The sequence below is a fragment of the Pyxicephalus adspersus genome, chromosome 4 (genome assembly GCF_032062135.1).
Source record: "Pyxicephalus adspersus chromosome 4, UCB_Pads_2.0, whole genome shotgun sequence".
NCBI classification, from domain to species: Eukaryota; Metazoa; Chordata; class Amphibia; order Anura; family Pyxicephalidae; genus Pyxicephalus; species Pyxicephalus adspersus.
This window is the reverse complement of record NC_092861.1, coordinates 135,922,877-135,943,747: the sequence shown is the minus strand read 5'-3', so window position 1 is coordinate 135,943,747 and position 20,871 is coordinate 135,922,877. Positions and strand designations below refer to the sequence as shown.

General features: G+C 38.5%; 1 protein-coding gene across 1 annotated transcript in view; it reads left to right on the top strand.

Moving 5' to 3' along the window:
• The window catches only part of MSH2 (mutS homolog 2), a gene marked incomplete in the record, with an annotated part of 69,588 nt that overhangs the window by 40,532 nt on the left and 8,185 nt on the right, over positions 1–20,871 (top strand). Inside the window, 6 exon segments of the mRNA XM_072409741.1 lie at positions 453–576; positions 5,720–5,870; positions 9,406–9,503; positions 13,434–13,679; positions 16,380–16,584; positions 20,128–20,375. Of these exon segments, the coding sequence (XP_072265842.1) occupies positions 453–576; positions 5,720–5,870; positions 9,406–9,503; positions 13,434–13,679; positions 16,380–16,584; positions 20,128–20,375 (1,072 nt within the window).

The following is a 20,871-nucleotide window of genomic DNA, read 5'->3' as shown; positions in this document are numbered from 1 at the left end:
TGACAGTTTGGTGCAGTGGGAGAGTTCCAGGTAAATATAAATCAGACAAGTTTGCAAAATGTAAAAAAAAAAGTGAACTCTTTCTCCACTACATGTGATAAATGAAGGCTTTGGTGTATGTAGCAGGAACGTTTATGCAATCATTACTGATAGGGCCAATTTATTTTTTCTGGTTCACACAAAGAATAAAAACTTGCACGTTTTGGCATGACCCCATTTTATAATCTAATAAAAAAAAGTGTACCTGCGAATTTCTCTTCAGCGATTGCTGGCATAGTAAAGGAAAGAAAAAGCTGTATGAGTTGTTGTTGATGAGAGCACAGTAAAAGTGTCCTTCATATTACTGTATTGTGCTGGACAATACTTAAAAGTGTATTTGTATTTCAAAAGTTAGTTAGAAGTATATAATTTACCTGTTTTTATAAGCTGATTAATTTCTTTTTCTAATTCAGGTAGAAAATCATGAATTTTTGGTGAAACCGTCTTTTGACCCAAATTTGACTGAATTGAGAGAGAAGATGGATGAACTGGAGAAGAGCATGCAGGCTACTCTAAACAGTGCGGCCAGGGAGTTAGGTAAGTGATCTCTCAGTGTATGAAGCATCTGGAGTTTGTCTCACTTGTGTGCTTACTAGATTGACTGTATAATGCACATAGTTCCTGCAGACCCTCATCTGTTAAACACTTAAGACCCCAGAGAGTGCCACACATTCTCCATTTTTGAAATGAAACACAAGTTTACGTTATCTCAAAGTTACTCATTCATTGAAAGAAAACTCTGCAGGTTGCAGGATTTTACCTGTTCGTGTTTCAAATCCAGGGCAGCTTTTGGTTTCAATAGTTTTTATTAATTTTAACAAAATTTTATAACAAGAACAAATGTATGCCATACAGTAAAAATGTCATGTCCTCATAAATAACAAGTGCAATAATCAGTTGTACAAATATAAAACAAATCTGAAAGGGATGACACCTGTATTCATGATAAAACAGTTACAATGGGAAAAAATTAAAAACAGGACAAGGGGGAATACAAGGGATTCTTAGGGGAGAGAGGGGAAGAAATAAACGGATAAGACCGCATGTTCTGTGTTAAGTAATCATAAACAAAACAACCTGAGATAAGAGGGGCTGATTTCAGCGACACTCATATAAACAAAATAAGTTATTTAAGACCCACATTTGGCAATGAATACTGCTGCCAAGGTTCCCATACAGTACTACATTTTTCATGGTAGTCAGGATACTGGAAAGTTTTTTCGTTAAGAAATGTATTGTCAACCTTCTTTGAAATCTCAGAAAACGGTAATGCTTGGGTTTTCCAGTGTTTCGTGCTATACGATCGTTCATATATATCGTGCAGGAACGTTCGTCGTTCGTTTTCCGACGATAATAATTGGAAGTGTGTACGTAGCTTAACACTTAAGACCCCAGAGTGTGCCACACATTTTTGAAATGAAAAATAAGTTTACGTTATCTCAAAGTCACTCGTTCATTAAAAGAAAACTCTGCAGGTTGCAGGATTTTACCTGTTCGTGTTCCAAATCCAGGGCAGCTTTTGGTTTCAAAAACTTTTATTAATTCTAACAAAATTTTATAAAAAGAACAAATTATTATGACATACAGTAATCTATGAGGACATGTCATGTCCTCATAGATAACAAGCGCAATAATCAGTTGTACAAATATAAAACAAAACCGAAAGGGATGACACCTGTATTCATGACAAAACAGTTAGAATGAGTAAACAACAAAAGACAAGGGGGAATACAAGGGATTCTTAGGGGAGAGAAGGGAAGAAATGGAGAAGACTGCATGTTCTGTGTTAAGTAATCATAAAAAAAAAAGACCTGATATAAAAGGGGCTGATTTCAGCGACACTCATATAAACAAAAGACAAAATTAGTTAAGACCCACATTTGGCAATGAATACTGCTGCCAAGGTTCCCATACAGTACTACATTTTTCATGGGAGTCAGTCAGGATACTGGAAAGTTTTTTCGTTAAGAAATGTATTGTCAACCTTCTTTGAAATCTCAGAAAACGGTAATGCTTGGGTTTTCCAGTGTTTCGCTACGGTTTGTTTAGCAGCAATCAGAAAATAAATGCACAGTGTAAATTGAGCCTTGGTTAATCCATACAGTTGGAAATATAGCAATGCTACCTACCCAGGAGTCTCTACTAATTGGTTTAGAAAAAAATGCACCCCGCATACGAAACATTCTCCCCCAATATCCAGGGCAGTTTTTAGGCCTAAGCATCATAGGCAAGTCACCTTCTCCAATCATAGGGTCTGCATACCTGTCATCCTTCCTGCACCCGTGTGCAGGCCATGTTTACTTGTATCTGGATTGGACTTCATAGCTAAATGAGCACTTGAATAGGTAAGCTAAGGCTAATATACCATGCCAACCTTTACTCCCATGTATGTGGCAGCTTTGAATTAGAGATGCTGGGGAAAGGGGCACCAAACCATCTCAAAACTTCTCCGTCTGTAGGTAAGAAATTTACCTTTGCCGTTGTTCCTTCTTAAACTGTATGTAATTTTTTTTTCTTTGGCTTTAGATAGAACGAGGAAATGTTTAAATCATTGTCTGCCCCTTTGGTGAGATTCACAATCATGGTTCATCTTGGGTCACAGACTGGGTAATTCAAATCTGACAATGGTTGTAGCCTTCCCCTTTCTGTACTAAAACTCTGTCTCTATTACTGTTTGAGAGTTCCCCTCACTTTGTTTGCTAAAATGTCAGTATGACAGGAGGTGAAGATAAATCTCAGTAATGGAGCCCCTGGTAACAGTAAAAACTTGAAAGGAGTTTTATTCCGTCCCCATTATCCAAAGCTAAAAGAAATCCTTTTGAGTGGATATATACTTTAAACAAAGAACTATAAATATGTCTGTATAGTTGTATAGAAGAGATCTTTCATTTCTTATAAGGTACTACAGATGACCTAATGTATGAAGGCATTTGGAAAGTTCATGCAAATTCCAGAAACTGGACACTTTAAAACTCCAGAAACGCTATAACTGAACAAATGTGTGTCCAGTTTAGACATCTGATTACTACAGTGCAGTCAGTCAGTTATATCTACTGCCAAATTAAAATATTCCCCTAAACTTCAACATCCCTTGTAGCTTCATGGAAATCTTTCATTGCCAGCTGCACTGAAGTTATTCTGGCTTGTGTGTCTATTCAATATAATTATGGATTTCAAGTCATATTGCAAATAGAAATAAATTCCCTGTTACCAGGGCACATGCCCTTCATATTGCTTTCTCAGCAAAGACCTAGATTAGTTCACTATAAATACACATTGCTTGTATTCAGTAATTCCTTTTAACTCTTTATGACCGGGTTTGTGCTTTTTGTGAGCAGAGTCTTTTCATTCAAAGGCTTTAGATTAATGGCACGCAAAGTAGTACAAAAAGGATCAGAGCCCTGGAGCCTGCACCAGTCTGCTATGGCAACTTTCTACCCTTACAGGTTACCTTTAAAAGAGAAGTTCCAGGCAACAAGTTAAAATGTTTGAGCTGGTAATACTTTCTAGTAAATGCAGCTTTGATGGAGTGAGAAGGTTCATTCTGTTTCCTGTAAATTTTAATATAATACCCTGCAGTATGAATGCTGTTGTCTTATACAGGATCAAAAGGATTGGGTGTTCCAGCATAACCCACAGTCATGTTGCCAGATTTAGCAGGATAGACTTGTGCACAACAGCATTGCCTAGTTTAAAAAAAACAAAATGAATGTACACCATGGTGCTAAAATGCCCAACAAACTAAGATATAGATTTCGACCAGCTAGATTCTAAGGAGTTAATTTTGTAGGTGAAGCCATTGATTTTTTTTCTGTATCATTACTATATGTGATATTGGGTTGTCAGTCTACATCTGCCCTTTCAATATACCATGCTGTAAACTATAGCTTTTGCTGTCATTTGCTGTTCCCGGGAGATCTGTATGTAGCATTAGTGCCGTTAGATGATAATTTGTTTATATGGTAGAAGTATCCATGCTTGGACCTTAAATGTAAGGTGACAAAAGTGAAGACACATTACTTGAATATTCAGTAATGTGTCTTTTACAGACATACACAGAGGTGGCAGGTAATGCACGTTAGCTTTCCTATATATGAAAAAAAAACTAATTAAAACAAAAACGTTTCAAAAATCATTAGAAGTCAATAAATGCTAGGTATTTTTTTAATCCCATTGAAGATTTGCCTTGATTTTCTGTACCAGGAAAATTATAGTATATCTTGCTAGCACTGGTATCTCTGTGCCCTTTGGAAAATGTCCATTCCATTCAATTCCAGTATAATTTTTTGATTTTTCCATCAATTTCAAGTTCCCTGACACTCCTTCCAGACTTGCTGTTCTACAATGGCCCCTGTTGCTCATGAATGAATGAGTCCCTGTCTCTGCCACAATCAGGTGGCCTGGTAAAATTTCTTGCTGCATTTACAAGCTATTATTACACGTCTGCATTAAGAATATAGAAATACAATAAGGTCTCATTCTGCTGGTAATCATGTTGGTTAGCATGGGAAGCATTTTGAAAGTTTGTGTTCCAGATGTTACATATTCCCTTCAGTTTTTGCTAGCAGTTCAGGTTGGGTGTGTATATTCTGAAGAGCCTATGTCAATGGACTTTTATTTGTCTAAATAGGTTTTTACATAACCATAAAAGTCTGGGAATGCAAAACTTTGTTAAAGCAAGTTAACATTGAAAGTTAATTACATGTCATAAGCAGATCTGCAGGTCAAATGCACCTGCCAATAATTTTGAATGATTTCACAAGCATTATAAACTGATGTTAGACTGCTTTCAGTACAAACCCCAAAGCCCATGGACACAAGCCCTAATAGTACAGATTAAATAACGTTAGGTAAATGCTTCAGAGCAATATTATGCCCCCAGCTTACATGTACATACATGTATATCCAAAGAGAGATGGAAAATCCCAACTTAGATTTCCCAATTTAGACTTCACCTATACTATGCAAAGGAGATGTGGTCACTCGCTGAGCATTATTAACCTACCTTATAGAATTGCCATAAACTGTGCTTATTTGTTTTTTGCATCATTTTAGTTTGAATTAATATTAAACAGGATTTATATAGCACCAACATATTATGCAGCGCTGTACATTAAATAGGGGTTGCAAATGACAGACGAATACAGACAGTGACACAGGAAGAGAGGACCCTGCCCCGAAGAGCTTACAATCTAGTAGGAGTTGTATTATATTTGCTATATTACTCAATGTATATGTAAAACCAAAAAATATAAAAACTTTTTTGGCTTTTTTCTCCTTTGCCAATCTCTTTTGCTTCTATTTGGATCTGGATTCTGCCAGCATCAACCCACCCTGCCACTTCTTGTCCTAAGGGTACCAAAGCTGCCTTAGGATTATGTGCAGGAACCATGTTGTCATATTAGGAAGATCTCTTCTGCTGATGCCAACAAGCAGACACACAATCATCCTGCACTTACAGCTTCCCTGTACATTTCTTGTATGCACAAAGCTGTATGGCATTGCCCACTACTACCAGGGCTTCTGGAAGGGTGCACTACATGTTCAAAAAGCAGATATCTAATTAAAAGTCATAGTTCCATCAATTACAAGCAAAAAAAGTTTGACAAATGAATACATTGTTTCTTGTTTACATTATGTTAAAACTTTTTGTCTGAATCTTTGTTTTTTCTTTTAATAGGGTTGGATGCTGGAAAAAGTATAAAACTAGAATCCAATGCACAGCTTGGTCATTATTTCCGTGTTACCTGCAAGGAAGAAAAGTCTCTGAGGAACAATAAAAAATTCTCCACTATTGACATTCAAAAGAATGGAGTGAGATTCACCAACAGGTATTATCATGTACTTGTAGTATGAACTTGTAAAGCCAGCTATTTATACCGCTTGTCACTGCCTCCGCCTACATGCTTGTGTTGCCTATGGTATGGTTAGAGGATGCCTACAATTAAACTAATGATTTGTTTTTAAAATGAACCTGTTGTCCAGAGAAGATTTGCCTGTCTTTGCTATTATCTGACCTTTACAGGAATTTCAAATAGCGTGTAGCCTGCTCGTTTTCTCCTGCAGTCTATTACCTTACTAGAGGATACACAGAGATACTGCGTTTCCAAAATTAATTCTGATTGATGTGGAACATGTCCTGCCTAGGCACTTGTATATGTATGTGCCGAAGCCTGAGCTCCTCCGTATGCCAGTTGTTCTTAAAAGTGATCTGGCTGATCTGTTTCTGATAAATCAATAGGTCAAAGATAATTAAAGCTCTACAAAATCTTCTTTGTTTTAATGTTCATTACACTTGACCTGTTAAGAGTTTTGCATATAACGCAACAGTATAATTTTGCCATTTATAATTTTAAAGAAGTCCATGGACCCCTTAGAAGTGAAAGCTCTTAAGCTCTTTCTGTTTGTTTTTCATTATTTTAAAAGTTCCATTTGCAAATCAAGCAATCAAAGCAATCCGCGCATTCGCGGGGAACTGTGCGTCACTTAAAGGGGAAGAAACTGCCCCCAGAGTGACATCATGATGCCAGAACCCGCCCACTCTTAGACCTCAAATCTGCGAAGGGAGAGTGGGTGGGTTGTGTCCAGAAACGCAACCCGTCCCCACCGCCCTGAGGTGTCGGACCCCGCTGGGGGTGCACCGGCCAGAGCCGTGGACCCCAGGTTGCCTCTATGCTTTCGCGGCCCAGCTGTCAGACGGCCATGGCCCCACTAGCCACTCGTAGGCTGCAGGGGTTGGGGAACCCGGTGTTAAACCACCAGACTGACGAACCCTTACCTTTTATACACCAGGTGTTAAAAAAAAAAAAGGGGGGGAAAATAAAGCACAGTTATTTAGGTTATACTTGTGTTTTCAGGGAATATTTTGTTATGTTTCCTCATGATTATTTGATTAATGTCAACATTGTATTCCCTAAATCACAATCGGTCACCGCTTCCTCATTTTATCTGTGATCTCCCCATAGACACTGGTATGGTATGGTTCTCTCTATCCCCTGAGGAAGCCCATAAGGTGAAATGTGTCGGGACCAGAGACCAATTTCACTAAATGGTGTTTTGTTATTCTCCATATTTTGAAACCATGCTTTAGGACTACTTTAGTGTTTAAAATACTTAAATACAATATCCCAAAGAAAATGCTAATGTTGGTTTGTATGAAATTTACTTGTACATACATACATACCTAAACACTAAGCGATTAAATAGCTAAATTGCCAAAGAAACCCTTCTACTTTTTCATTTTTATTCTAATTTTCTCAGTATCCTTAACCTCTGGTAACTAGACAACAACAGCTCCAAGAGGCCGACCTTTGTCAGACATCAGAGTAAGTTTTGCCTGTCCCCATAGGTTAACATGACTGTCATTTTTGAGCATATCAGTCCAGGAAGTAGATGCTGAGCAGAAACAGAATATGGGCAAAGATGGCATTGTCAGGATAGAATACTTAAATTTGTATCCTGCCTGTAAGTGTTGCACGTTCGCTTACAAATGCCTAACATGAAAGCAATTTTTTTATACCCAATCTAAGAGGGCTCTTTAAAATACAAAAATGCCTGCATCATGCAAGTTTATCTGGGAAAATCCCTTTTCTGAATGTTTCTCTTTCATTCAGCATGTATGAAAAAAAGAAATCCCATACACAGGCTTATAAAAACATACAGAAACACTCGTCACATCATTTACAGTGTGTAAGGACTCCTAGCAGACCCAACTACCCCATTTATCTTAAAGATCCCAAATTTCTTGCTCATAGTGTAAGCTGTTAGTTTATGTAACTGCTTTATTGCAATGTAACGAAATGTTGGCTTTTTGCAGTAAATGACTTCTTTCTGAAAGATTTATTATTTTGTGAAAGGTGTTGATTTGTATAGACAGCTGCAGTTCCTCGCCACTGCCTGCCCATTTGCATCCAGTGACTGTATTGTAGTAATATTGGCATTAGTCACAGAGTGAACGTTGATTTACTGATAAGACGAAACATTCATGTCTTCTGACTATTAAAGCAGCTCGGAGAGTTATACAATGTGGAAACGGCTGATTAGTGTATCTTTCAGGAGGTTATTTCAATCCAAATGAGCGTGAACCCTGGCTAGTGTTATTATTCCCAGGAGACACTTGGCCACCTGCTCGCAGCATTGCCGCTTTGTTCAGCTGCCAGGTGCTCTGTGTGCCTTCGAAACCTTCTAGTGTTATCTTGATCGTTATTTACACAATATGTCCATGGAACATAACGAGATGGTGTTCTAGCAACTACACAATAGAATGGAGTGATGACAGCACTCTGTGAATTATTAAAATGAAACAAATGCCTGCTTCCCGGAGGAAAATCTGACTAAATGCATTTGTCCCAGCTGTTGTTCAGGTCGGCGGGATTCTTTGTCATACAGAATGGAGCACTGGCTTCCTGTGTGTCGCTCTTGGTTCTGTAATTGCATCCAAATTTAGGCTGAACTCCAAGAAAATGGCTAAATATACGATTCAAGTACTATGGATGTTGTCGTTTTTTTGGGTTTTTTATTTCCTCCATCCAGTTGTGAGATTTGCACAACCCTGATAATTAGCGTAGCAAACCTGCTGACTTGACCCTTTTCTGCTGCCATTAATCTTTGCAAAGAAGCAGCAACAGACTAATGATGTCCTGTCACTGTACTCCTCTCCGTTCAGCAGGTGTAAATGATGAGCAGCTAATTTACTCTACTGTTCCACCCTCCCTTTATCTGCTGTATAAAAAGTGCAGATTCATGTATACTTTTCTATTGTGTGATTCAGATCTACTAATAAGAAATTCTCATATTTGCAGCAAATTTCACTAATAAACCATTAATTTAAAGCTCTCACGTGTCAGCCAGGTAAATGCCTACCTGTGCAGTTGCTTTCTCTCATTTATATTCCTACATACAATGGTGTGTTATCTTATAAATACAGGTGAATATTAGACCGGTGTATATTTAAAAAAAACATTGTACACTAACTTGTACTTCTGGTTATGGGCACAATGGTCTGTATCCCTGTTTATGATTATATACATTATACTATTAAACGACAAAAGAACTTATCTCTGTTTTTGGATAATATATGTAGTATATAAAGTGTGCTGCTATCTGTGTTTTCCCCAGCCCCTTTTATCCCAAGTGTACCACCCGGCTGTTACTGAAGAGTTGGGTCACTGCCACCTTCCCACCCAGCTTAAAACAACTTCTGGGTTGAACCACTAGTATAGTATAGTTGCAAATCCTGCTGCTTCCTTTGTTAGCTTTTGCAGCTCCTTAGAAACCATTTCAGCTATAGTATCCTTCAGTCTTTGATATTAACATATAAAGCATCGAGAATGTGGCAGTAACGGTGTTTGTTCTTGTCTTTTGCAGTAAGCTGAGCTCATATAATGAAGAATATATAAAGTATAGAGAGGAATATGAAGAGGCACAGAATGCTATTGTGAAAGAAATCATCAACATCTCTGCTGGTAAGTAAAAGGCAAATATGATGGTTTCATGGCCTTAGCAGACCACGTACAGAAATATACAGACAGATTCCCCATTGAGAATAGTATTTTAGACAGGAGGGCAGTGTTTCGACAGAATACAAACATAGTATTATTTGAATCATCACTGTAACCAGCGTATAAAAAAAAAAGAAAAACTTGTGCTCATACACTTTTGTTCTTGTAATGTAACATCAATGGTTAAACCCCAATAGGCCTGGAATGTTGTAAGAAATGTCTGAATCTTTCATGCTGATTGCTAGCAGTGGGCCATATTTGCCCACCTTTAAAGGCAGACCTGTCATACTGGCACAGGTTTGTGTGTACAGACTCCTGGAAGAAAAACTAGTCTTTGTCAGAGATGGACACAGGTATGCACCCTCCCTGGTACTGATACTTCTTACAGAAGTTGGGTAGTGCCAGAATCTAGCATTAGAATAAAGTCTGGGCTTGGGCCAGAAATAGCCATCATGACAGGTTCAATAAAAGGAGTTCAGTGTTCAAACCAGAATTTTTATTTTAGCTGGCTGGGAAGAAATTGTAGGCGGAGTGGCAGCCCTTGTTTGATGATCCAACTCTTCAGTAACCATCCAAAAACATTTGGGTGGTTACTGAAAAGTGCTGGGTGGTGCGCCCAGCTAAAAGTGGCTGTGGAGAACACTGGAGTGGGCATACACAAGAGAATCTTAATATATTTTATCAGCTTTTAGTAAAGTTGTTCTAAAATATAACCCACACCAACCAATGAAGCCCACACAAAGTAACGAATTCAGGATCAGGTATTTCAGGAGAAATTTGTCACTACAAATAAAATTATCTTTTAGGACACCAGTGACTTTAATCAATAAAATTTTCTTGATAGGTACAGTGAGATACAGAGCTGCTTAAATCAGAGCATGATAGAAGTGAACCTAATTGGCTTGGACTTCTGCTTAAAAAATAAATTAGTTCTAAGGGTACATTAACTCTAAAATGCACAAAGTTACCATGCTTTATACAGGGTGCACCACCGCCATTATAATGCTAAACCTTAAAGTAAAAATCCATGAAATATTTTCTTTCAATTCTCATCATTTCAAGGTGTCTCCTATTTTTGCATCCGTTGCCTAAATGTTTGCTTTCAATCTAATGATCCTGTCAGTTACAGACTAAATTAGCACTTCCTATTCCAACACTGATCCATTCAGCTCCTAAGCTGGATCAGTTTTGCAATCCTAGGAATGGGAGCTCCTGCCATCTAATACAAGCTGATGTGCTTGAGAGCAAAAACTGCCTATTATGTCCTGTTTAATCTGTGCACCTTTCTCTGCAGAGAAAGGAAATGGGCAAAATGTAGCGCTTTAAGCCAAAGTTTAATATGCCTATAGTTTGCCTTCCTGGTTCTTCCTCCTCCCTCTTTAATAGGCTAATGACATTGTTAAAACCTTTCTGTTTCTTATTATACTCTTTGCTTCTCCATGCAATTTAGACTGAGCATGGTTGGTAGGAGTCCCTATATGTGGCTTTCTAAGAACAGCAGACGGCTCTAGCTAATTCTGCAGGTTTAAAAGAGTTAAACTCCAATGATCCAATTTCTGTTTTTTTTTTTCTGCTTCTACTGAATGATAAAGGAATAAAAGAGAATCACTTTATAGCTGCCCAGAAGACACTTCTTATTGACTTCTATTACAAACCTTGCTTCGCACATAATGAAACTTGCATTCCAAAGTGCCAAATACTACCGCCTATCTGAACCTTCTCATTCATTGCAAATATAACTGACTTGGCCACTGTAAGGTCATTTATTGGGCTCAATCAACGCCCATCTAAACACATCCCAATATGCCCTAACCAGGATTAGATTTTATGACAAGGGTTTAGATCTAATATACAAATATTGTTTACTTCACTAGTAATAAGAGTTGTTAAAGGGGTTTAATATCTGAAGTCATGCCTTATTTCATACCATGCTATATCTTGCATAATTATTTATATTTCTTTGCTTTTACATCCCCTTCATCTCCTGCACACAAGCTAAACTTTGAGAAAAGTTGGTTTCTGCACAGGCTGCAGTAATGAGTGTAATGGGTCAGGCCAAAGTTGATAACTGCTGTGCGTTTGTCCCAGCGATCATTGTCATAGGTTCTTCCCTCAGAGTGGGTGAGGGTTGGGTTTGGGCAGAGTTCAGGCACATATCTCATTATAAATTAATTTCTTTATCATTGCTGTGTAGGTCTTTTTCCTGTGTTTGAATAATGATAGAAAGTCAGCAGGTGTTAAATTGGGTTAAATTACCACTAACTTTGTGTCTCCGATATCTTAATTCATGGTAGGAATTGCCACATATCCGTTTGTGTTTTCTCTGCTGGAGTCTCTCTGAATGATTGAGATGTGGGTTCTGTTTCACTAATGATCTCCTTCCAGCTGTGTATTTGGATGTCAATGTAGACCTATGGCTCTGTCTCCCAAGAGTGCCGCTCTACTAGACCTTCAGGGGAACAAACATAATGAAAATGAATAGCTCCTGGTTTAATTCATTATTAGATTTTATGTATGTTCCAATGTGTCGGGTGGGCAGGGGGAGCAGGCAATGTGTCAAGCATTATAATAATGACATTGTTATTCTGTCAGCCATACTTATTGCTTGTTCGCTCTACAGCGCTGTAAATTATTTTGGCCACAGCATATGACGACTGTTATATCAGTGGGTAGCAGAAGACACCCTAAATGGCCAGAATTGTTTAATTGGCCAAGGTACATTCAATGACTGATGTGTAATTTACAGAACAGCTAGCTAATGTGTTGAATGATATTTGTGTGTGTCATGCTGATATTTAACTAAACAGTATCAGTGATGCGGACAACAGATGAAGAATATGAATGTAGTATTAGGACACTTTCTAATTGGGACTATTTTCATGGATTTTTCTACATGATGATCCATGACAATTAAAAATCCTATTCTTTTAAATGTAACGTGTTCATATCTAAAGAAAGCTGAAGTTTAGTGTAAATGAAGACAAGATATAGGCTCATTTACAGTTATGTATGGACAAACCATTATGTATTGGTGTGACAAGCCTGGCAGTCAACACCAATCTCTTTCCCAATCCATCTGCTTTGTGGTGACTTCATAAATAGGATATAAATCACAAGGGAAAGGTGTGGAAAGATGAGGCCTAATATCCAGTCAAAGTGAAAAAAGCCCCCTCCCCTACCATCCTGCTTTGCAGCATGAACAATGCCCATGTATCCAAAAGATTCAAAGACAGTGTTTAACTCAGAAGTATTTTTAAGCTGGGTGGTAAGAAATTGTAGGAGAGTGGCAGCCCCTGTATTGTGACCCAACTCGTCAGTAACCACCCAAAAACAGTCGGGTGGTCGCTAAAAAGTGCCGAGTGATGCACCCGGCTAAAAGGAGCTGGGGAGAACACTGCAAAGGAAATCAGAACCGTGCCCATTTAGGGCTAACTAACAGGTTCACCTGTAAGATCACCGCTCTATCCACTAATACTCACCTTTCTGCTCATCCACTACTTTTTTTTCAAGCCCTCTGTATTTACCCAGTCCTTTTGCATATGCTACATCATGTGAGGTTTCAATGCTTGTCCTGAGTGGATAATTGCCAAGCTTAGACACTGTTACGTAAAAAGCCCAAAAAAGTTGTTAACCTAATGTAAGCTCTAACAGGCCTTGGTCGCATGGCTTCTATGGTGTGCGTAGAAAGTGAGCATCGGTGGGTAGGGGTGCTCCCTTCAGGAGAACAAGCAACGGTAAACCTATCCTAAGAGAGATATGGGAGCCCCCTTAATACTGTAAAACTCTTATTTACTTATCTGATGTTCTGGATTGAATACTTTTAAAGTTTTAGACCTGAAGGTTTTGCTCAGAAAACTTGCAATGTAATTGAAACTTTTGTCTTTCTTCCTATAGGATATGTAGATCCAATTCAGACACTGAACGATGTAATTGCTCAGTTGGATGCCGTTGTCAGCTTTGCTTTTGTTTCTAATGGAGCGCCAGTACCATATGTTCGTCCCATCATCCTGGAGAAGGGACAGGGACGTATCGTGCTCAAGTCTGCCAGACACCCATGTATTGAAGTGCAGGATGATGTTGCGTTCATTCCCAATGACATAACATTTGAGAAGGAGAAACAGATGTTCCATATTATCACTGGTAAGCCGTCAGCATCTCTTAGATTTTCATTTTATAACCTTCCGATTGGCAGTCAGCCTCGGATCAATATGACCTTGCCAAAACATTCTTTCTTTTATTGTCTATTTTAAAGTTTAGGGAAATTAACTAGAATCTGTTCCATTTTCTTATGCCAGTTCTGCATTTGACAGTTAGGTGAAAGGTATGGCATCTGATAAAAATGGCTGCTTCCACAACCGGTCTACTGTTATCTTTGTCCATTTCCAGCTAGTTTTACTTTATTGGGGCTTTAGCTTTAGGGTAAACTTTAATATTTGCCAATCCCCTGTCCAATGAGCCTTTGTTGGCCACATAGGTGTATTCATTTAGGGGACCTTGGGCCAGGAGTGTTGGAATCAACATCATTACAGTCTAAGGCCAATTTAGGGGGAAGCCAATCAACCTAACTTAATGTTTTTGGGGAAGGTTTTCCAAGAAAACTGGAATACCCAGAGGAAACCCATGCAAACACGGGGAGAACATACAAACTTCATGCAGATAGTGTCCAAGATGAGATTTGAACCTAGGACCTTTGCAGTGGTTCCAGAGCGCTAACCTCTGAGCCACCATGCAATCAAGTTTGTATCCAATCAAGGCTTCTTTTGCATTACTTATCTTTTTGTAGATCAAAGATTGTACACTAAGATTTTAATGTGTGTAGTCGACTTACAAGGCAGTATTTTCTCCAGATTTTTCTGGGTGGAAAGATGCTGTAGGTTGGTGGCGGACTCTAGATTGTGGTGCACCCAGCTTTTAAAGGGGCTGGGTGAAAACACCATATTAGATGCAATTCATCAGCATTGGGCATTTATTAGGTTGTTTAGGTATTGTAGAAGAACTCTTTGCAATTCAATAGAATGAGCTTTATAAATTGCAGCATGATCAGCCTTCTGTCCCTACCAGAAATATCACAAGATAGTTTTTTGGCAGACAGAGTGAGTGTTTTTAGGGGAGTTATGTTTTTTTATATATTTATTTATAAATAAATAAACTCCATGTTTAAAAGTGTAATGGGGGCAGAGAGGGAGTCACCGCCAATTTATTGATATGTGAAAACAGTATTTTTTATTTCACTAGTGAAAAAAGAACATTTTTAGAATGCCATAAACAGTAATTCTATATAAAACTTTCTTTAAACTTGTTCTGTTCACATTAATAAACATATTTGTAGTTCTTGCCATCATCCAGACATCATTTGGGTAAAAGGGCCAGGCAGTTATAGCTACCTTCATTTGCTAAATGCGAGCATAATTTCTATGTATGGCAGAGTTATATTCACACCTTTTAACTAGAGGTTAATATCAATATGATGAGAAGAGGTTTTATGTAACCCTGGCTGCCCTTTGACTTGCGTGTTCCAAGCTGTTGTTTAACTGACTAATACTTATGTATTTAGATCCGAATAGAAATGCTACCAATAAAGAATGGCAATGCAGGTATATATTTAACATTATTCTTCATAATGGGAACTGTTGCTGGGACAATGGGGACTGCCTTTGTTGTAGCAGAACTGAGGAAGTATGGAGATATCCCAGCAGACAGTTTTAGAAACCAAGGTTTGATAAAGTTGGGTATTCATTTGTCTAGCACTTTCCAAAAGTTAATCTGTTTTTAACCTTTAATATCACCTTGTACTGGTGGGCCTGTCTGTGTCCAATGTCCTGTTTCGACCACGTTCTAGTTATGATACATCGGCTCCCATCAGTGGTTAGCAACCTTTCCCAGCCCAGGCAACCATTTGAGAGATTGCCACCAGTATAGGGATGGCTGCAGCTCATAGTCAAGGAAGAGCATAGAACAAGATGTTTAGTAGTATGCAAAGTTACTAGTTTTTATCCTACTTTAGTAATTCCTAGTGTCCTCTGAGGCCTCCAGTTTATAACATTCAGAGTTTGCCTCTACCTTTAAAACACATTTGTTGTAGTTTGAAGAATTTCTTGTACTTTCATCTGCATTAAGGGAAAGAAAGCACTTTTGTAATTTATTTGATTCTTCTTTTGCACGCTGTAAAGAAAGAGCAATAGGAAACAGACCTTCACATCCTGGATGACATATGCCGCATTGATCGATACATTAGAAGCATTACAGTGCAAAATCAGAGCTATGAGGTCCTCTTCCCGGTGTCACTGATTTAATCAAATGGAATTTTTATTTTAAGTTATTCTGACAACTCGTCCATGTTGTGTCTGGGAAGTGGGTTAATCAACATTGCAACTGACTTACAGTCAGAATGAGGGTTTTTGTCTGTTGGAGAAGTATGCTGAGTTTTAAAAGTTTTCCTATGTCCTCCATAAGTTCTTAATATGAAAAATATAAGGTATGTCTTAGGCCAAAACTTGTTTTCCACTCAATGGTTTCCAAGTCCGGACTGCTTGATGAGAACTAAAACGATTTGTTGAATTTTTTTTTGCTAAGTATAAGTTTTTTTTTATAGGAATACTGTTTCCTTTTATCCAGCCAGCAGGTGATGCTTCCATCTTGAACAAAGTTCAGTAGCTTAAGCTGAATTGTGCACACACACATACAGGGGTGTTTGATGCTTTCATGGCAGAGCTTGATCTTAGTCCTTTGATGGGAGAAAGCATGACTGAAAATGAAAAAAATGTACTGTGCTGTTTCTTTAAACAAAATGTGTTTAGCCAAGTATCCACATTTCTTGAAATGTTTTACTTTACTTTGTAGGTCCTAATATGGGAGGAAAATCCACCTATATTCGCCAGACTGGAGTAATAGTTGTTATGGCCCAGATTGGCTGCTTTGTTCCATGTGACTCTGCAGAGGTGAGCATAGTGGATTGCATTCTTGCTCGAGTCGGAGCTGGAGACAGTCAACTCAAGGGAGTGTCCACGTTTATGGCTGAGATGTTGGAGACAGCTTCAATCCTCAGGTATTGTCCCTCAATGGGTTCTAATGACAGTTTAGTAATTGGTTCACCTGTGTGTTGTGGTATGCATGACACTTTCGGAAAGCAGTTTATTCAGATAGTATTTGAGTACAAGACAGTTTAACAAGAAAAAAATGTATGGAGAAGCATTCACTACCTACCAAATGCAGTGGTATATGTATGGCTAATTATCTAGTGGTTAGGAAAAACATGAATAATTACCATTATACTGCCCATGCTACTGAATTCTACTGACTTCCCGAGCATTTAGCATACTTTGAGAATAAAATCACACAGCATCATGGTCCCCTTTTGGCCAGGGTAGCCATAGATGGACATGTTATTTTTTAATAGAGTCAAATAGGACAAATTGAAGCAAAAAAAAAAAAAAAATCATTAATTGGGAAGAGGTAGTGCAAAAATGTGCATTACTTGTTTAATGGAATCGTGACCAGGCGGGCCTTTTATTGAAGAAGGAACAGGCGATGTCCCCTCTGCAATATATTAACCTTACCTACCTGATCACAATTTTTTCACTCACCAGTTCTGTTGCAGGCACTGCCATCTTCTTTCTTCTCTCCCCGATTTCGATCTTCCATCTAGATTGGCCGGGCTGGAATGATGCAACTCCAGTGCAGGAGTTTATTTAGTCCCAACAGCCATAAGGAACGCTGGAATGCGCCGGGTAACTCGGCTTCCTACGCTAAGCATTCATAGCGTAGTGATTTTGACAAAAGGCAATGACGGGCAGGTAAGTCTGTTTTATTGCAAAAAAGGAGATTCTTTCCCTTTCTGCAGTAAAGACCTGTCTGATCAGAAATTTGATGGAGCTTAAGTTCTGTTTTAAAGAAAATGCTTTGTTGAAATCATTAATTATATTTTAGCCACATTGATCTCCTGCTGCCTTTTCCACAGCCACATCTTGCAAACATGGCTGCATAGTATTTCTCAAGGGTTTAACGATGATAACAGTGAACCATGCCTACCTAATATGTGTGGAAACATCCTCTGGAAGTCTCCATTGCAAACTCATGTGATAACAGAGAAACTGGGAGACAAGAAGTGTTGCCGTTCTATAACAGAAGATGCCCAAACAAGGACTTTCCTAGCGGGATCACTTTGTATTTATTCAGCTGCAGATTTTAAAACATTGAAAATGACTTGAAATGACATTAGCATGTCAAAACCTTTATGACTTACAAATGCTTTAACATGTTAAAATTTTATTGATTGGTTTTCATACACCGTTACTTTTTGGTGATTGGACCTTTAAAAGAATTAGAAGAGATTTGTAATATTCCACTCTGTCTTGTCTGTCATTACTGTTTGTGCTTCATATACTTCAAGTAGATTGCACCTACTGTTCATAAAATAAAACCCTTCTCATTAAGAAATAGCTGTAGCAGATGTTTCGCCTTATGTCCCGTAGTTTTGTGATTTACAGATGACTAATGCAGTAATTGCAATAGACAGGTACACACAGTGAAAGAAGTGCAGTCAAAGCTGCTTCTGATTAAACACAAAGCTTGGAATAATTTGTGCTTTATAAAGGAAACTGAATGAACAGCAATGCCTATAGTAACCTGTCTTTACTATATTCAGATCAAAAACAAAATATGATTGGCTATATTAGGGCACCATTGTTCTGCATATACAGTTTGCAGTTTTGTCAACCCTTTTTTACTCTCAGCTCTGACAGTTTAATATTTCATGCGTTGGTGTTGGTGGGCATGCATGTGTTGATGGCACAAAACAGAGTTTGAGTGCATTTGTAATCAGACCGGAGACACCCATAAAAATGAATTGAGGCCTCGAAGAATAGGAGTCCCTGTAACCAATCATAAGGGAAGCCAACAGGACTAAAGACTGGCTGCACACCATTGGTACAGATAATTATTGCTCATGGAATTTTTTTTTACTCTTTAAGTAAACTTATTTCTGCTTTTCTTCTGACCTTTTAAGAGTTTTAGATTAATCCCTGTACAGTGTTCTCTCCAGAAACCTTTTTCAACTGGGTTAGGAGAAGCTGTTGGTGATTGATCAAAAAGTGGGGATGACAAATGAATGTTCCCAATTGTTGTTGCAGAATAAATCCTATAACTTCTATAATTCTGTTATCTTTCCACTGTCCCCCAATACTGTGTTCCCTTTTGCTTACACCCTTACATTTTTTCCATAATCTTTGTATTATACTCTATCCAGTGCTACTGCATTGTGACCTAACTTTTTCAGTAATCACCAGAAAACAGCTGGGTTGTTACTGAAAAGTGCCGGGTTGTGCTCCCTGCTAAAAGGGGCTGGGAAGAACACTGCTGCATATTGTCCATAGCAGATCTGCCAGGTTAAAGCCTTACTTAACCTAATAAGAAAGTGAGGGACAAAAAAGTGTTGAGTACCTGGTGTTGTCACAGCAAATGCTCACTGCTTGAGCAAAATATTAAACATACGGTATCTTTAAAATAAGAGGAAATCTTACGGGTCCAGGCACTCAGCTGCGAGACCTCTGGGAATCTACATCCAGCATTAGATTTAATAAATGACATGTTTTTGCTTTGCGTTGCCTTACTTCCTTCTTGTCAGCTCCTGTCCACTGCTTTTTGTCAATCAAGGCATAAATGCTGCCTAGAGATTTTCTTCCATTAGGACTAACTAAAGTATGCGGAATGTATTTCACTCCATTGCAGCGTCAAACTGTGTAAAGGTAGACAGTTGCTGATGGAGGGTGATGTGAGGCCAAGCAGAACAAGCTGTTTTACTTGCCTTCTACAGAAAGAAGGGAGTCCATTCATTGTGTCTAAACTCAACCATTATTGTCATATATTGATGCTTTCCAGTCCTTCGGTATGCTGCCTGCGTCATTTTTGTTTCTCCTAGTAATCATTCTACTATTGCCTTTCCTATCCTAGGGAAGACATCATTTACTCACTGTATAGTATCTATGGATGAGCTATGCTATTTTAGGGCAGGTAGCTTGTTAAGACTAAGAACAGATATAACAAAGCTCTTTAAATGTATATTTAAAGTGGAGCAATCATGTTTAATATCAGTGATACACAATTTAAAGTGAACCTCTTGTCATATTATTTAGCTTGTGCAGAGCAACATATTTGTTTTAATGATCCCCTACCTAGCAACATATAATTACCTAGAAAGGTAATTGCCAGCACAAACTGTACTACTGTATTTAACATGCCCCATCGGTGAGCAGGAGGGTAACTCCACAGTGTGTTGGCTCCATTGCACTGTTGGCAAACTTAACCAATGTGTTCTACTGCTAGAGTGGGGATCAAGGATCTGACTTTGTGGTCTGATAAGATATGGGGATGGGGGGATGGAGCACAAGACAGACAGCATAGAAGTACAGATTTATCATCTGATACAAGTTCCCAGATATGTACTGTGTTTAAATTGTTGTAAAATGTGTATACAGAGTTGATGTTTACAATTTACCACAAGAAGCTGTTAGGCCATATTTATGGTTATTCTTTTTTTACCTTCTTTTCAATAAATAGAAGCTGAGATTTGTCTTTATATTATATTTTACAGATCAGCAACCGAGAACTCTCTGATCATCATTGACGAGCTGGGCAGAGGAACCTCCACCTATGATGGTTTTGGTCTTGCCTGGGCAATCTCCGAGTTCATTTCTACTAAAATCCAGGCATTTTGTTTGTTTGCCACTCACTTCCATGAACTAACCGCTTTGGCAGATCAGGTATCAACTGTGAACAATTTACACGTCACTGCACTTACAACAGACGACACGCTGACCATGCTGTACAGAGTCAAGAAAGGTGAGGAAGAAATTTCTCTTCTATCCTGCTCTTGTGTCTTATGAATCACAGAAATGCACTGGGGAAATGCATGCAGTGTACTGATGTGTATTTCCGTAAGCGGTGATTTTTTAAATGGGGCAAGCACTGTTTTGAATGACTTTGGCCAGCTCATTATGGCCCTATGTAATGCATTGGCCTGCCCATTCAAATAATTTATAACATAAGTCAATGCAGTGCACAAATGTGAACAAACCCTTGTTTTCTGTATGGGTGAATTAATTGAGAAGAGCAGTAAGTATCAAGAGCAGTGTTTGCCCCAGAAGAGGTGGGTGGCAGCCCCTGTATTGTGACCCAACTTTTCATTGACCACCCAAAAACAGCAGGGTGGTTACTAAAAAGTGCTGGGTAGTAGACCCGGCAAAAAGGGGCTGGGGAGAACAATGTAAAGGTGTTGATACACATTGCCCCTGATTCATCAATAAAATCCGCGCTCGCTGGAAGCGCGAAAGTACGC